Raw genomic sequence first — 19,025 nt, forward strand, 5'->3', positions numbered from 1 at the left:
TGTTCTGGATACCTTTCTGTCAATTTTCTCGATAAGGGACGGTGGTAGAGAACATTGCTCTTCACTGGAATGTACTGCATAGAGCATACAACTTCTGTCAGAGCACTGTGATGAATTGATTCATGTATTTCAAACCAAGTGGAAGCTCATGCATTTAGAAGGTGTGAATGTTATCTAAGAACTATGACCGATATTTCCCTACATGATTCAATATATCAAAACTGAAAGGACATATCCAACTTCCTCTCCAAAGATAGGGTCAAATCTCCTGAAGGTTCTGCCCCTATTCTCTTAATCACATATTTGATGACAACAACTTTTCATCTACCTGACTTTACTTATGAAACTACGGGTGGTGATGATGCTTTATAAATACATTTATAACGTCTGAGTCCTTATCATATAAACTACATCGTTAATTGGTACAGTGAAAAAGATGTTGAGTGGGCTGTTCAACATGGAGTTTCTGTCAACTGAGAACCTACTCCTCTTCTCAAAAGATTCAAGTTCAAGTAAATTTATTATCAAAGTATGTATATATCACCATATACTTCCTTGAGATTCATTATCTTCCAAGCATTCACAGTAGAACAGAGAAATATAACAGGATCAATGAAAAACTACACACAAACACGAGAAAATCTGCAGATGCTAGAAATCCGAGGCAATACACACAAAATACTGGAGGAACTCAGCAGGCCAGGCAGCATCTACGGAGAGGAGTAGACGTTTTAAGGCCAAGACTGAAAAGGAAGAGAAGTCAGAGTAAGAAGGTGTGGGGAGGGGAGGAATAAGTACAAGGTAGTAGGAGGTAGATGAAACTTGGAGCGTGTGAAGTAAAGAGCTGGGAAGTTAATTGGTGACAGAGATAAAAGGCTGGAGAAGGGGGAATCTGAAAGAAAAGGACAGAAGACCATGGAAGATAGGGAAGGGAGATGAGCACCAGAGGGAGGTGATGGGCAAGTAAGGAGATAAGGTAAGAGAAGGAATCAGGAATGGAGAATGGTGAAGGGGGTGGCAATTATTGGGAGTTTGAGAAATTGATGTTCATGCCTTCAGGTTGGATGGTACCCAGAAGGAATATGAGGTGTTTCTCTTCCAACCTGTGTGTGGCCTCATGGCGGCAGTAGAGGAGGCGGTGGATTGACATGTTGGAATGGGAACAGGAAGAAGAATTGAAATGGGTGCCCATCGAGAGAACTCACTTTTTGTGAAACTGCTTGGCGAAGTGGTTCCTTAATCTACCTAGGGTCTCACCAGTATACAGGGGGCCACATTGGGAGCACTGGATACAATAGATGATCCCAGCAGATTCACAGGTGAAGTGTTGCCTCACCTGGAAGGACTGTTTGGGGTCCTGAATGGTACTGAGGGAGGAGGTGCAGGTGCGGGTATGGCACTTATTCCGCTTACAAGGATAAGTACTGGGAGGGAAATCAGTGGGAAGGAACAAGTGGACAAGGTAGTCGCGCAGGGTGCGATTCCGGTGGAAAGCAGTAAGTGGTGTGGGTGAGAGAAGGATGTGCTTGGTGGAGGGATCCCACTGGAAATGGTGGAAGTTATGGAGAATTATATGCTGAACATGGAGGCCAGTGGGGTGGAAGGTGAGGATAAGAGGAACTCCTCCTGCCTTCCTGGACACTCTGTTCTGGATCTTCTTATTGCTAGCTGCTGGCGAGGCATCATCTGTCTCAACTTTTACAGTCCTCTCTCCAGCTCTTAATTTCACTCCCTCCTAACCCATTTCTCTCCACTTTCTCTACACTAATCCCGACCTCACTATCAAACCTGCAGTTAAGAGGGGTAGTGCAGTAGTCTGATGGACTGATCTCTAACTTGCAGAGGCCAAGCAGCATCTCTCAGGTACCTCCTCTTACTTACCTCTTCAACAGGACCCTACTAAAGAGCACCAGGCCATTGTCTCCTGCACCATCACTGACCTTATTAACTCTGGGGATCTCCCATCCATTGCCACCAATCTCAGAGTTCCCTTATCCTGCACCTCTCGTTTCTACCTCCTATCCAAGTTCCATAAACCTGACTGTCCAGCTAGACCCATTGTTTCTGCCTTCTTGTTTCTGTCGCACTGAATTTGTATCTGCATATCTTGACTCTCTTTTATCACCCCTAGATCAATCCCTTCCTGCCTACATCCATGACACTTCACATGTCCTTGATCTTTTCAATGACTTTAATTTCCCTGGCCCCAAGTGGTCGTAATACCAAAATACTTGTTTACTGACTAGTCTGAACACAATCCCTGAAGATAAATTCCTGAATCAAGCACTCAAAAAAACAAAGAAAAATTCACAGCAGTCGGAAATAATTATTTAATTATTTCTATACCTTTAGTCCAGAATTTACTTCACTCTGCAGATTAGTAATTAAGGTGCAGTAAATTTAAACTCCGAGTTTTTTATTTAAAAAGTAATTGCAAAAGAAAAAATGTACTTGCTGGTTATTTTGACATTAAAGCAAAATTGCTTTAGCTACTCAGCAGCTCAGACAACAATTACAGAGAGAGAGAAGATCGTAGTGAATGTTTCAAGTTAATGATTTTTCATTGGACATATCCTACAGTCTCCAGATTTATTTGTCTTGTCTTCCAAATATTTCAAAGTGATGAAGTATCTTCTTTCTAAATTGGGCTTAATAAACAGAAATTGCTGGCTGTTTTCCATTAAATTGGAAAGCTTATCCAAAATTGATAGCTGAGCAAAATAAATTGTATGATGCAGATGCAAGTTTGCAGAATGGATATAGTCAGTGCAAATTGAAACTGTTCTGGGTTTTTCAATAACTTTCTAATTCTAGACACTATTCCCTTGCTGGGCTTTGCCTTAAATAGACCAGACTGCAATTTTAATGATTGAAAAGAATTGGAAGTGAGAAATAATTTACAGCCCCTGTAAAAATATTGCAAATGACAAGATGGTGCAAACTAATATTTAATTTAGCAGGCCACTCCAGCCTTAAGTTAGCTTGTTTAATTCAGTTAGGTTAAATTCATCATGAAATGGCTTACAGACTACATTTGCATTTTCATTTTCCTTGCAGGTATTTATGAGCCGACATTTCTTGTACTACTGCAGTGAACCTATTCTAGATGTGAAGATTGCGTTTTGTCAGGTGTGTGTTCCTTACAGGTAAACAAGGTACAGTATTTGTTGAATCATTTTTCCATTTCATTTTTGTCTTTCATATAAAAGACATGTGTTATTTCTGTCTTATCATCAGTTATAAGAACATAATATGGAGTACTTGCAGTGATCAAAATATATTAAAGGATCTGTGTTCCTAACTTGGTGTTGGCTTCATGGTAGGCCTCTAATAGCTATGTAGAGGTTATGATAGATTTGTTAGATAGAAATTACAGAATATTTTGTCTTGACCATGAATATCCATGGTAATGAGGTAAGGCATGGGGCAAGCAGCCAACTCCTTCTCAGACAATTTCTCAATAAAAGTTTCTGACATGCCTGCATACCTCCACTTTATTGTCATCATATTTTTAATTAACCAAACTCCTCTGGCCTTAGGGAACCTGGAAACTAAAAAGAGTGAAGAGCAGAAGGAATATGGATAGTGTAGAGGAAGTGAGGAATCTTGGATCTTGTAAGATTCCTGAAGATAGCAGGACTGGTAAGAGAAGTGCTTAAGAAGCAAATGGAATACTCACACATGGAATACTAGCTCAAGTAGTATGAAGTGTTAGTTAGATCCTGTGTATGGTTCTGGTGTTCTGACCATCATGCCATTGGAATGATGTGATAGTAAAGGAGATATATGAGAATAGTCAGGGCTAGAGAATTGCAATTTTGAGGAGAAACATTTTTTCTGGTGTTGTCACAGAGAAAAGTAAGGAGTGGTTTAATTGAAGTGCACAAAATTATGTATGCATCAATTTAATCAGTTAGAGTAAATAGAAAGTACCCATTGCCCTCAACTGGGAGGTCAATAACTTTGAGACATTGGTTTAAGTTAATTGGCAGAATGATCAATGGCACACTGGAAAAAAGTCATTTCAGAATGGTGGGGATCTGGAACTCGCTGCCGGAAAGGGTGCTAGAGACAGAACAGTTATGTTTTGTAACTTCAGAAACTAGTTGAAAGAAAAACACTAGAGCCTGGAATACTTATGTTCTTAGGTTTTCTGTAGTTGTGCGCTCACATAGGACATGTTGGTGTAATGATGTATGCCATTCATGCACTTCTTACATGTAACCCGTAATGAGTTATGGAAACAAACAACAAATGCTTAATCAAACGATGTAGTTCCAGTATTACTCAAATATTAAATACACTACACTCCTCCCTGCTTAGCTGTAAACTCAAACTCAACATAGAATGCATCTCAACTCAACTATGTAAAACATTGCTCTCTAGTTAGGACACAATTCCAGGCTCTCATATATACAGTGTACTATATAGTACAACTACGATATAGTAAACTTTAAATTGTCCCATTCAGGCCTAAAGATTCATTAGCCGTGGAGGATTTCTTACTGTTGCTCAGCAGGTGAGACTTGTGGCCGTGAAACAATCTCAGGTTCTGGGGCCGCCTCCATGGTGGTTGTCGGAGTTGAGTCTGGGACGGCAGGAAGTGGTTCTGACAGCTCTGCACACCTTTCTTCTCTAATAGTTGACCCTGCTGTCCTCAACTGCTTGATGTGTCATCTCCAGATGATAACAGACACAATATCCACTGTGTTGGAGAGTGGTCCAGTTCTGTTCATAATATTTCCAAATACCCATTTTTGATCATATCTGTAGTCCCTCACCAGGACTGCTTGTCCAGGAGTGAAACTTCGAAGCTCTGTTTGGAGCCCTGCATACTCCTTCTGAGATTGGGTTTGAGGAGAGCCACGTATGAGTGCAAGGAACAACTCAGGAACAGCACAGCTGGTGAGTTGTTTGTGGAGTGTACTGCATGGTGATATGCAAGGAGGAAATCGCTGAGCTTCTGATTGAGTGCAATGTGTTCTGTTGACATTCCTCACAGTGCATTCGTTTGACTCTGGACAAACTTTTCTGTCATGCCAATTGTAGCCAGATGGTACAGTGCAGATGTCATATGTCTTATTCCATTCATTTTCAGGAATGACTGAAACTGTTTAGCAACAAACTGTGGTCTGTTGTCACTAACTAAGAGTTCTGGAACACCTGTCCTTGAGGAGAGTCTTCTCAATGTATCAACAATGTGCGAGGCTGTAGAGGAGGCTAGTGGGGACACTTCTGGCCACTTTGTAGCTGCTCCACTACTACCAAGAAATCTGTACCCATGAATCCTCTGCCCGGGCAATGCAGGCCATCATCTAGGATGGAAAAGCACTGCTCCTGACATTTTCTGGTGTCCTGCACAGTGCATGGAAAGCGGCTCAATCTGCTGATCTATCCCAGGCCACTGGACAAAGCTTAGAGCTAACATCTCCATTTTGACCTCATCTAGATGAACAGCATGTAGATCCTCCAACACTTTAGCTCTCAGTTTGGATAGCACAACATCTCTTAAACCCCCACTTAAGATAACCCCTGCCAAGGACGTTCATCTTGGCGCTGCTGAAAATGGGAGATCTGGAGCTTTTGCTGCACATTCCAGCCACTTTGGGTGGCCATGTAGACCTGAGACAGTGTGGGTCTTCTCTGATTTCCCTTTGGATCATCTCTGCCGTAATAGGGAGACTTTTGATTTGCATTAGGGAGAATACATCAAGAGGATTGTCCTCTTTTATACATTTTTTCATGTATTTCCTTACCCAAAGGTAAGCAACAAACCAACATTTCCATGATTAGTTGTCCTCTTGAATTTGATCTTGAAACTGTGTCTTCCAAGAAACAGAGCCCAACTCTGCATTCATGCTGCTGCAGTTAGTGGAACATTATTCTGTGGATTAAAAATGGACACTAGTGGTTGATGTTTAGTAAGCTCTCTCCCATACAAATTTTACCATTTTATGCCCCAAACCAGACTCCAGGCCTCTTTGTCAGTCTGTTTGTAATTTTTCTTGCAGCAGTAAGGAAATGTGATGCAGAGACTATGGGGTATTCACTTTCATCACTCAAAATGTGACAAGTCTGCACCTATACCATAGGGCGAAGAGTCACAGGCAAGCTCCACTGGACAATGTGGTTCATTATGTGTAAGGCCATCATCATTTCCTTTGCTTTTGGAAAGCCTTGTTTGTTGATGGTGTGACCACAGTAAGTGTAGCTTGGATTAAAGAATTCACACTTGTAGCATTGTGCTCTCAGCCCATTATCTTCAATCTTTTTAGCACTGTCTTGAGGTTCTGAAGATGTTCCTTGTCATCCTCACCAGTAACAATGATGTCATCCAGGTAACACTGAGTGCCTGAGCAGCTTTGCAGCACCTGGTCCATGGCTTTCCACCAGAGTACAGGTACAGATGCTACTCCAAAGATGAATGTTTTATAGTGATAAAGCCCTTTATGAGTGTTTTTGTGGTGAGAAACACTTCGGACTCTTCTTCCATTGCCATCTGTAGGTAGGCCCTCACCCAAGTCCACTTTGCTGAAGTGCTTTCCTCCAGAAAGGTTTGCAAAGATACCCTCTATCCTGGCTAAAGGGTATTGATCTTTCATTACTGGGTTGATGGTGACCATAGATTCACCACAGATCCTGATATTCTCAGCTACTTGACTACTTGGACCACTGGTGTTGACCATGGCCTTCACTGAAGCTTGGAAAGAATTCCTTCAGCCTTCATGTGATTTAGCTCACTGGCTACTTTATCACGAATGATATACGGAACCAGAGTGGCTTTGTAAAACTTGGGTGTGGCATTTCCATTTAAGACTATTTTACCCTTGATATTTGAGTTTTCCATACCATTCCCACTGCTGTGGCATCTTCCAGTTCCTTTCTTAATTTGCTTTCAGTTGACTCTATTGCAGGGGATGTGGCATGCAAATAGTGGATGGATCGCCGATCAAGTTGTAATTGTCTCAGACAATCAAATCCTCACAATTTTGGTCTTCCTGTTTTTAACCACATGCAAGCCCAGTGTGGCTTGTTGGTTGTCGCATTTCACTGTTACAAATATCATTCCCACAGGAGTGATCTTTTCTGGAGTACAAGTTCTTAGCTGGATATCTATATGCTTCAGTTAAGCATCTTTGAAATGGCATTCAAACTCATTTTGTGGAATGACTGAAACAGCCGAGCCAGTATTAAATTCCATTTTAATGAATGGTGCAAGCCATATTGCTCGTCTATTGTTAGTCATCACCTTTAAATCTCAAGACTACTCAGTCCTTGTCGCTCTCATCATTATTAGATTTTCAGCAACAGCATGTTGATTAATGTTGTTTTTGAAACTGCAGTTTGATTTTTTTTTTCTTTTTCTCTTCTCTGAGCAGTCCATTTATTTTTGTCTGTGTGTCATTCTCTTTGTATGTGTCCTACTTTGTTGCATTTTCTGCAAGTTTCACCTTTAAACCAACAATGGTCTGGAGTATGTAAGCCCGTCACAACGGTAACGCAATTTGTTCGGCCAGGCAGGTTTCTGATTTTGTTCACGTTCACTTTCATTCCTGACTGTAACTCAGTTGTGTCTCTGACTGCTGTTTCCAATGATACAACTATTTCAGCTGACATGAATTTTGCAAGTTTAGTTGTCAATGGAGTGAAGGTAGATTAGAAGGGAAGGAGTCCAAGTACAGGTTTACAAACTGACAGGATATAGTATACAGTAAATGCTGTGGCTTTGATCGCAGTGTAATGTATGAGGAAATAGTGTGATCTTACCTAGCGATTAATTTTTTAAATATTTCATAATTTTTCCATTTCAAGAGTTTTTCTTTTATTAATGTCTTGTAGAGCTGTACATTTATAGTTATTTCAAGAATCATTTCAGGTGCATTAAATATCAGTTCCTGTAAAGTGCAACTAAATCAAAATCAGTAATAATGATTTTACTTGACTGCCTTATCAACACAAATATTATTTTCCTTTGTTTCTCACCACTTTCGATGGTGGTTTTAGTCTTCTTGACTATTAAACCACCATCACTCACTGATGATCACATGAAACACAAATAGAATCAGCCTGTAGCCATGTGCAGCTTTCTTAAAGGAAAGTTCATGGAAAAGTACTCTTCCAGCACAGTTTTATCAGTGAAATAAAAAAGAATTTATCAGTTAGGTCTTTGGGAATGTTTTATCTTTGTCTGATTAAAACTAAACAAAATTTCACACCCCAGTACTACTCTGACGTGATGCTACTTTCAGCACACTTATCTAGCATGTTTTCATGTAATACTTTCCTGCCGTGTTTATTGTGATTACTTCCCTGTTTCCATGAGCACACTGTTTACTCTTGGTCGTTACACAGAGCATATTATAGTACAGCACAGGAATGGTCCTTCAGTCCATGAAATTTGTGCTGACCATGAAACTAATTGTATCTGCCTGCACTAGGTCAAATTCCTCTATTCTCTGTCTGTTCATATGTCTGTCTAAATACCTGTTTAATGTTGCTATCATACCTGCTCTCACTTCTTCCCCAGGAGCGCATTCCAGACACCTACCATTCTCTACCCTGGAAAAATTCTCTGGCATTCACACTAGCTTCATTCATGTCACCCACTCAGCCTCTGCTGTTTCAGAGAAAACTCTTTAGGTTTATCCAACCTTTCGTTATAGTATGCTTTAATGAGGCAACAATCAGAATATGGTTTAATAGTACTAATATATGTCATGAAGTCTGTTGTTTTGTGGCAGCAACTGTAAATTATAATGTGTATATAGTAAAAATTAAATCAGTAGTGTGACATCTTTTGAAAATCTAATTAACCAACATCGACTGACTCTCCTTTGTCTACCCTGCCTGTTACTTCCTGAAAGAATTCCAACAGATTTGTCAGGCAAAATTTTCCCTTGGGGAAACCAAGCTGATCAGTCTGTTTTATCATCTGCCTTCAAGTGCTGTACCCCTTAATAATAGACACTAACATCTTGCCAACCACTAAATTCAGGTTAATTGGCCTATAATTTCCAGTATTGGCAGAACCTTTTGTGTCGATAATTTCCTGTCTGGAGAGTGGAGTGACATTTGTGATTTTCTAGTCCACTGGAACTACTTCAGAATCTAGTGATTCTTTAAAGATCACAACTAATGCCTCCACAATCTCTTCAGCTTCCTCTTTCAGAATCCTGGGGTTGTGGTACACCTGGTCCAGGTAACTTAACTGCCTTCCTACCTTTCAGCTTCCCAAACACCTTTTCCCTAGTTCTAGCAACTGATATTTCTGACTCCTGACACATCCAAATTTCTGGCATGCTGCTGGTGTCTTCCAAAATGAAGACTGCTGCAAAGTATTTATGTAGCTTGTCTGCCATTTCTTTGTTCCCCATTTCTGTCTCTATAGCATCATCTTCCAGCAGTTTGCTTTTCTTTTGCTCTTTCTATATCTAAAAAAATTCTCTTTAATATTATTTGCCAGTGTATCTTCTTATTTCATCTTTTCTCTCCTTATTGTTTTATGTTGCCTTCTGAATGTTTTAAAAGAGTCCCAATCCTGTAGCTTTCCACTAATTTTTGCAATATTTTATTCCCCTTCTTTTGCTTTTGTGCTGTCTTTGATTTCCCTTGTCAGCTACAGTTGCCTCATCCTCTCTTTGTAATGCTGCTCTTTCTTTGGGATGAACTGATCCTGTATCTTCCAAATTACCCCCAGGAGCTCCAGCCATTCCTGCTCTACCATCATCCTTCTAATGTCCCTTTTGAGTCATCTTTGGCCAGCTCTTCTCTCATGTTTCACGTTAACCCAGCTGTAATACCAAATATATCCAATTTTAGCGTCTCTCTCTGAAAACGCCTGATGAATTCTATCATATTATGATCACTGACTCCTAAGGGTTCCACTACCTTAAGCTGCCTAATCAAACCTGGTTTATTTCACAACATCCAATCCAGGGCTTGACCACAAGTTGCTCTAAAAAGCCATCTCATAAGCTTTATTGAGATTGCTTCTATTGGGATCCAGCACCAGCCCAATTTTCCCAATCTCCCTGCATATTGAAATCCCCCAAGACCATTGTAAATTTGCTCTTTTTATATGCATTTTCAATCTCCCTTTATGATTTGTACCCCACATCCTTGCTATAATAGGGAGGCCTATATATAACTCCCAGAGTCTTTTTATCCTTGTAGTTTCTAACTCTACCCATAAGGATTCTATATCTTCTGATTCTGTGTCATTTCACTCTAAGGATTTCATTCAATTTTTTAAACCACCATAGCCACCCTAACCCCTCTGTCTACCTGCCTGTCCTTTCAATACATTGTGTATCCTTGTATGTTAAGCTCCCAGCTGGGATCTTCCTTCAACCACAATTGTGATTCCTATAACATCATACCTGCCAATTTCTAACTATGCTCCAAGATTATCTACCATATCTGAGGTACTGTGTGTATTCAAATATAAGATCTTCAGTCCTGTATGCACTAGCCTTTTTTTTAAAAATTCAATTTTGTCCTCATGTTGCCTGATTTTAAATGATCATTTTCTAAATTTTTGTCTTATTCTTTTTCTGGAGACTTCAGTAACCTCTCCTGCACTCTCCTTCCCTTTTTCTTTATCCACACTTTTCTTGGCAGGTTATCACCCTTCAACCCACCCCAAATCTTTAGTTTCAAGCCTTATCCAAAGGTCTAGTTATGTGACCCACCAGGATCCTGGTCCATCAAAACAGCTCCTTTCCCCAATTCTTTTGCCAATGTCCCACAAATTCAAACCTACTTCTCCCACACCAACCTTTGAGCCCCACATTTAGCACCCTGCTCTTATTAATCCTGTGCCAATTTGCACATGGTTCAGTTAACAATCTAGAGATTGTCTTCTTGGTTTTGCATTTTTATTTAGTCCCTGGTTGTTCAAATTCCCTCATCAGAACCCCTTTCCTTGTTCTTCCTAAATTGCTGATGTCCACATAGACCATGGCAACTGGATCTTTCCTTTCCTACTCCAAATTCATCTGCAGATTACAGGATAGCATTAATGATTTCAAGGTGCTGGCTGTAACTCAGATCCTGTTCCCAACTTTACCAATCAGCAGGCCAATCTGTCTCAAAGAACAAAGAATTGAGACCAGACCATCACAGAAATAAGCCCTTTGGCACACAATGTTGTGCCAAAATTATTAAACTAGAAAAACAAATGCCCAACTAAACTAAATACTTCTGCCTATACAATGTCCATATCTTTCCATTTCCAGCATATTCATATGTCTGTCTGGGAGTGTCTTCAATGTCTGTATCACAATAGGCAGCACATTCCAGGCAGCAACCACTCTGCGTATAAAAAGTTGACCCCCATATCTCCGTTGCTCTTCCTCCCTCTCATGCATGCCCTCTGTATTAGACATTTTGACCCTGGGAGACAGATACTGGAAGCCTATTCTATCTGTGTCTCTCATAATCTTATAAATCTCAATCTCTATCAGATCTCCCTTCAGCTTTCCAATCCAGAGAAAACATCCCAAGTTTGTCCAGGCTCTGCTCATAGTATTTGCCCTATAATCCAGCCAGCATCCTGGTAAACCTCTTCTACACCCTCTCCAAAGCCTCAACATTCATTGCAGACAATAGATGAAAAGTGATATAACTCAGAGAGACACACTACCTTCATATTAAGCACTTCTTTCAAAAAAAAAGAGCTGCATACAAACAGCATGCAGCTTCCACTGTTTTGATCTTAAAATAATGTTTTTTTTCCAAAGAGTAATTGTACCTATACAATGTCACTTATTATATCTATAAAATTATTTAAAAAATATAGATCATCATCATTATGTGCCACGCTTCAAGATGACCGTGATTGTTCTTGGCAAATTTTTCTGCAGAAGTGGTTTGCCATTGCTTTCTTCTGGACGGTGCTTTTACAAGACAGGTGATCACCTGGTGTCGAGGGAAGTGCCTGGTGTGAAAAGTGCTAGTCTTTGGCTCGAGAGTCTTCAGCGAGGAGGCTGAGGGAAGAGACTACGCCAGGCACAATTGGAGAGGGTGAAGACATGACCGCTAAGCTGATTCAGTGTGCTACATGCATGATGTGGGAGGTCAGGGACACTGGTGGTGCCAGTTTCGCGTAAAAACGATAAGCGTCCACACTATGGGTTTTTGAAAATATCTCTGTCCACATTGAAATGGAGATTTTGGCAAATCTCCTCCTCCTGCGCATGCGCAGGACACTTTTACCGAAAACAAGCAACATGTTTGGTGTCGAATCTCGTCATAAAAGTGCGCGTTTGTGTAGTTACAGACTAGAAAAACTTAAAACGATGGACAGCTGTTGGCTTTCACGCAGGAGAACTTAAAAGTAAAGAAAAAAACAAATACTGGAGCGTATGGAGGTAACCGACAGGGAGTTCATGGACAGATTGACCCGGCTGACGACGAACATTGAAAAACTGACTAACTCTGTTGCGTTAATAAAGCAACTTGTTAAATGTATGAATGTTTTAATGTCTGCGTCAGTGTTATCTTGTATTTCCATACAATGTTACATTAGGCTGTTACACATCTATTGTCAGAGAAGTACTTGCATAAATAGGTAAACCACCTTCATATGAGCAAGGACAGAAAACAGGGCTAAGTGAGTATACTTATTTATTCAGTAAGTTATGGGTCAAAGTATTTGGTGAGTACATTTCTAACTCTTCCGGCATCGGTTTCGTTGCCGTCTTCGAGAGGCTCGAGAGTCTTCAGCGAGGAGGCTGAGGGAGGAGACTATGCCAGGCACAATTGGAGAGGGTGAAGACATGACCGCTAAGCTGATTCAGTGTGCTACATGCATGATGTGGGAGGTCAGGGACACTGATGGTGCCCCCAGCTGCTACAGCTGTGGAAAGTGTGTCCAGATTCAGCTTCTGAAGGAGCATGTTGCAGCACTGAAGAAAGAACTGGATGACCTCAGGTTTATCTGCGAAAACGAGAGTTTCCTGGACAGGACCTACAGTGAGGTCGTTACACCGAGGAAACCGGAAGAGAGAAAGGGGGTGACGATGAGGAAGGAAAGGATGCTTGAAGTACAGGAGACCCCAGGGGATGTACCTCTCGTAAACAGGTTCACCCTCTTGGAAGCTGTCAGGACAGAAGATACTGCCAGTCTGAGAGGTGGACAGGTCTGCGAGCTGAGAATTGGTGCAGAAGCAGAGCCGAGGAGTCAGACATCAGGAAGAGCCGTGGCAGTAGGGGACTCCATAGTAAGAGGTACGGAAAGGGGTTTCTGCGGCAACAGGTGAGATTTAAGGATGGTGTGTTGCCTCCCTGGTGCTAGGATCCAGGACATCACGGACCGATTGCAGGGAATCCTCAAGGGTGAAGGTGAACAGCCGGAAGTGGTAGTGCATGTCGGCACAAATGACATCGGGAAGAAGAGGAAAGAAATTCTGCAGCGGGACTTCTGAGAACTCGGAAGAAGGCTGAAAAGCAGGATTTCCAGGGTGGTTATCTCTGGTTTGCTTCCAGTTCCTCGTGCTGGAGAGGGCAGGAACAGGGAGATAATGGATCTGAATGTGTGGCTGAGGAACTGGTGCAGGAAGCAAGGATTTACATTTTGGACCACTGGGATCTGTTTTGGGGTAGGGATGAATTGTACAAAAGGGAAGGGGTTGCACCTTAATAGGCGGGGGACCAGCATTCTGGCAGACAGGTTTGCCACTGCAACATGGATGTGTTTAAACTAAGTAGTGGGAGTGGGGGAAGGGGATGACCTGGAAATATAAGGATGGAGTTAAAGGGAAAGTGAAAATAAGTTAAAAAGGACAACAGAATCAATGGAGTAGAAAGCTCAAGAAGAGATCATACAGTATGGCCAAGTGAAATAGGAATTGATATGAAAGGAGAGGGGAGTAACAAATTAAAAGTATTATATACGAATGCACGAAGTATAAGGAATAAAGTGGATGAGCTTGAGGCTCAGTTGGAAATTGGCAAGAACGATGTTGTGGGAATAACAGAGACATGGCTTCAAGCGGACAGGACCTGGGAAATGAATCTTATCGAAAGGACAGACTGACTGGCAGAGGGGGTGGGGTGGCTCTGTTGGTGAGGAATGATATTCAGTCCCTTGTGAGGGGGGGACATAAAATCAGGGGATGTAGAGTCAGTATGGATAGAACTGAGAAATTCTAAGGGTAGAAAGACCCTAATGGGAGTTATCTACAGGCCCCCAAACAGCAGTCTGGATGTAGGGTGTAAGTTGAATGAAGAGTTAAAATTGGCATGTCACAAAGGTAATGATACAGTTGTCATGGGGGATTTCAACATGCAGGTAGACTGGGAGAATCAGAATGGTACTGGACCCCAAGAAAGGGAGTTTGTGGAGTGCTTCCGAGATGGATACTTAGAACAGCTTGTACTGGAGCCTACCAGGGAGAAGGCAATTCTAGATTTAGTGTTGTGCAATGAACTGGATTTGATCAGGGACCTCGAGGTAAAGGAACCATTAGGAGGTAGTGACCATAATATGATATGTTTTAACCTACAATTTGAGAAGAAGAAAGGAAAGTCAGATGTGTCAGTATTACAGTTGAACAAAGGGAACTATGGAGCTATGAGGGAGGAGCTGGCCAAAGTTCAATGGAACAATACCCTAGCAAGGAAAACAGTGGAACAAAAATGGCAGGTATTTCTGGGAATAATGCAGAAGGTGCAGGATCGGTTCATTCCAAAGAGGAAGAAAGATCCTAAGGGGAGTAAGGGGTGGCCGTGGCTGACGAGGGAAGTAAAGGGCAGTATAAAAATAAAAGAGAAGAAGTATAACATAGCAAAGATGAGCGGAAAACCAGAGGACTGGGAAGCTTTTAAAGAGCAACAGAAAATAACAAAAAAGGCAATACGCAAAGAAAAAATAAGGTACGAAGGTAACCTAGCCAAGAATATAAAGGAGGATAGTAAAAGCTTCTTTAGGTATGTGAATAGCAAAAAATAGTTAAGACCAAAATTGGGCCATTGAAGACAGAAACGGGTGAATTTATTTTGGGGAACAAGGAAATGGCATATGAGTTGAACAAGTACTTTGGATCTGTCTTCACCAGGGAAGACACAAACAATCTCCCAGATGTAATAGTGGCCAAAGGAACTAGGGTAAAGGATGAACTGAAGGAAATTTATATTAGGCGAGAAACGGTGTTGGATAGACTGTTGAGTCTGAAGGCTGATAAGTCCCCGGGACCTGATGGTCTGCATCCCAGGATACCTAAAGAGGAGTCTCTAGAAATCGTGGATGCATTGGTAATCATTTTCCAATGTTCTATAGATTCAGGAACAGTTCCTGCTGATTGGAGGGTGGCTAATGTTGTCCCACTTTTCAAGAAAGGAGGGAGAGAGAAAACAGGGAATTATAGACCAGTTAGCCTGATGTCAGTGGTGGGAGAGATGCTGGAGTCAATTATAAAAGAGGAAATTACGATACATTTAGATAGCAGTAGAAGGATCAGTCCGAGTCAGCATGGATTTATGAAGTGAAAATCATGCTTGACTAATCTTCTGGAGTTTTTTGAGGATGTAACTATGAAAATGGACAAGGGAGAGCCAGTGGATGTAGTGTACCTGGACTTCCAGAAAGCTTTTGATAAAGTCTCACATAGGAGATTAGTGGGCAAAATTAGGGCACATGGTATTGGGGGCAGAGTACTGACATGGATTGAAAATTGGCTGGCTGACAGGAAACAAAGAGTAGTGATTAACGGGTCCCTTTCGGAATGGCAGGCTGTGACCAGTGGGGTACCGCAAGGTTCGATGCTGGGACCGCAGCTGTTTACAATATACATTAATGATTTAGATGAAGGGATTAAAAGTAACATTAGCAAATTTGCTGATGACACAAAGCTGGGTGGCAGTGTGAAATGTCAGGAGGATGTTATGAGAATGCAGGGTGACTTGGACAGGTTGGGTGAGTGGGCAAATGTATGGCAGATGCAGTTTAATGTGGATAAATGTGGCAAGAACAGGAAGGCAGATTACTATCTAAATGGAGTCAAGTTAGGAAACGGGGAAGTACAACGAGATCTAGGTGTTCTTGTACATCAGTCAATGAAAGCAAGCATGCAGGTACAGCAGGCAGTGAAGAATGCTAATGGCATGCTGGCTTTTATAACAAGAGGAATTGAGTATAGGAGTAAAGAGGTCCTTCTGCAGCTGTACAGGGCCTGGTGAGACCACACCTGGAGTATTGTGTGCAGTTTTGGTCTCCAAATTTGAGGAAGGACATTCTTCCTATTGAGGGAGTGCAGCATAGGTTCACAAGGTTAATTCCCGGGATGGCAGGACTGTCATATGTTGAAAGATTGGAGCGACTGGACTAGTATACACTGGAATTTAGAAGGATGAGTGGGGATCTGATTGAAACATATAAGATTATTAAGGGATTGGACACACTGGAGGCAGGAAGCATGTTCCCGCTGAGGGGTGAGTCCAGAACTAGAGGCCACAGTTTAAGAATAAGGGGTCGGCCATTTAGAACAGAGACGCGGAAAAACGTTTTCACCCAGAGAGTGGTGGATATGTGGAATGCTCTGCCCCAGAAGGCAGTGGAGGCCAAGTCTCTGGATGCATTCAAGAGAGAGTTAGATAGAGCTCTTATAGATAGCGGAGTCAAGGGATATGGGGAGAGGGCAGGAACGGGGTACTGATTGTGTATGATCAGCCATGATCACAGTGAATGGCGGTGCTGGCTAGAAGGGCCGAATGGCCTACTCCTGCACCTACTGTCTATTGTCTATTGTCTATTATCAAAAATGTTCAGAGATTGTATGCCTGGCATCAGTGGTCACATAACTATAGTAGGTCATGTGTATACACCAGCTGCTCCCATGGTTTCATATGATCCTGATTGTGGAGATTTCCTGGTGGTGGCTGATAGAGTAGCAGCAATCTCCCTTTGCTCCAACTCTAGTTATCTTACTATTTCCAATCTGTCTTGAAGCCTCCTTTTCAAGTGTGACTTTTTTTCATTATGGCTACATCTAGGGGTGGCAGAGGTACAAAAAGGATGATTCCTCTGCTTCTTTGGTTTCTATTATGGATTTGCTGCAAAGTCATATACGAGAAGCCTCTTAGAAGTTTCAACAATTCAGCTCTGAATTTAAACAAATAGAGGGTAAATTGGATTCTATTCAGCAAACTCTTAACGAACACAATAAACGTATTAAAAAAATGAAGCAGTGTTGTCTCTGGAAACGGAAGTGGATGAACTGCAAAAGCTTTGTGAAAGGCAGTCGAAGTCCAACGAAAAGTTAAGACAGAAGATTATCAACATAGAAAATAGAAGTAGAAGGAACAACCTACAGGTTCTGGGTCTCAAAAGAATTAATCGGAGGTAATCATCCCATGGAATTCTTTGCAAACTTTCTGCAAGAATTATTTTCAGAAATTTTGGTGTCTTTGCCTATGATTGATCGAGCTCACAGGTCGTCCGTGTTTAGATCTCCTAACAGAGATAGACCAAGATCCGTAATAATTTGCTTTCATGAATTTAAAACAAAGAAACTGTTAATACACAAATCTTGTCGAAGAGGCATGATTGATTATCATGGCGTCAAGATTAGAATTTTGGAAGATTACCCGCCTGAGGTTATGCAGGAGTGTGCTAAGTTCAAAGAAGTTTACGTCCAGGTTGTTTGACAAGGGTTTTAAACCCTCCGTTTGTTATCAAGCTCTTCTCAGAATCACACTTAAAAATGGTTCTCTGGAATAGTTTCTTTCGACTGCTGAAGCACAAAGGTTTTTAAAATCCAAAGGCTAGCTGCTTAGTCTGTCCTTACATGAAAACACAGGATTAAATGAGAAACTTTTAATTCACAAATCCCGTTAAAGGGGCATGATTCGTTATAGGGTGGAATATTAAGATTCTCGATGGCTATTTGCTTCAGGTTATGCAGGAATGTGCTAAGTTTAAACAAGCTTTGTTGGAACATTTTTATTAAGGGTTAACCTGTCCCTTGACTACCTAGTTTGACTGAGAATCTCATTAAAGATGGACACTTGGAATGGTTTCATTGGAATGCTGAAGCTTAAAGATTTTTTAAAAATTTGGAAGCTATCTGCTTAGCCTGTTTTTTCATGAAGATATAAAATGTTTAATGTCTTTCTGTATGAATACTGGTATATTTTACTTTTGGTAAACCTTTCTAACTAATGTGACAAGATCTGAAGGATTATCCAAAGTGGACTGTTCCTTTAAAAAGAGAGAGAGGGAGCGAATGGCGTGTGTGCTATTTCAGCAATGGAGAGATAGAAAGACTGTGATTTGTCATGGAAGTAGCAAGGTGGAACTATGTGATGGACAGCTGATGTTCAGCACTTGTGGGATATAATCAAGGTCAGTTGGCTTTGTAATCAGACACGCCAGACACCAAGGAAGACACTGACCCTGGTTGAGCTTTGTGTGCTCACGACAGAGGTAAGTGTTTTTTGCTCACAATGTGGACAAAGGTCTCTCTCTCTCTCTCTCTCTCTCTCTCTCTCTCTCTCCCTCTCTCTCTCTCTCTCCCTTTCTCTCTCCCTCTCCCTCTCCCTCTCCCTCTCCCTCTCCCTCTCCCCCTCTCTCCCCCTCTCTCCCCCTCTCCCCCTCTCTCCCCTCTCCCCCCCTCTCTCTCTCTCTCTCTCTCTCTCTCCCCCTCCCTCCCTCCCTCCCTCTCCCTCTCTCTCTCTGTCTCTCTCCCACCTCTCTCCCCCTCCCTCTCTCTCCCCCACCTCTCTCCACCCCCCAAGTCTACTCAATTCAAATTCCAGAACTGAACTGACTTCTTACCATACCACCATATCATCTAATCACCTGAGCTGGGAGAAGCTTGGGAACTTTATTTATTCCTTTATTTGTGCATAAACTCTGCTAACTTGTTTACCTTTTCTTGTTTTATACTTTTTTTATTAAACAAAATATACTTTATTCAAAGATAAAATTATACACAATAAACCATTCAATAACCTTCAATTCTTTCCAGTTGTTTTCATTACTGTCTTTACATTTTCAAAATTCAAATTTGTTGCCACCCACATGG

General features: G+C 41.5%; 1 protein-coding gene across 2 annotated transcripts in view; it reads left to right on the forward strand.

Annotated features, from left to right (window-relative positions):
- Window positions 1-3,060: 3,060 nt before the first annotated feature.
- Window positions 3,061-19,025, forward strand: part of mapk10 (mitogen-activated protein kinase 10) — a 158,816-nt gene continuing 142,851 nt past the window's right edge. Inside the window, exon 1 of one of the 2 annotated variants that reach the window (XM_059988688.1) lies at window positions 3,061-3,129. In XM_059988688.1, coding sequence (XP_059844671.1) covers window positions 3,064-3,129 — 66 coding nt within the window. In that variant the 5' untranslated portion in view covers window positions 3,061-3,063. The remainder of the gene's footprint in view (window positions 3,130-19,025) is intronic. The other variant, XM_059988686.1, reaches the window with a different exon arrangement.

The sequence above is a fragment of the Hypanus sabinus genome, chromosome 14 (assembly GCF_030144855.1).
Source record: "Hypanus sabinus isolate sHypSab1 chromosome 14, sHypSab1.hap1, whole genome shotgun sequence".
In the NCBI taxonomy this organism is placed as follows: Eukaryota; Metazoa; Chordata; class Chondrichthyes; order Myliobatiformes; family Dasyatidae; genus Hypanus; species Hypanus sabinus.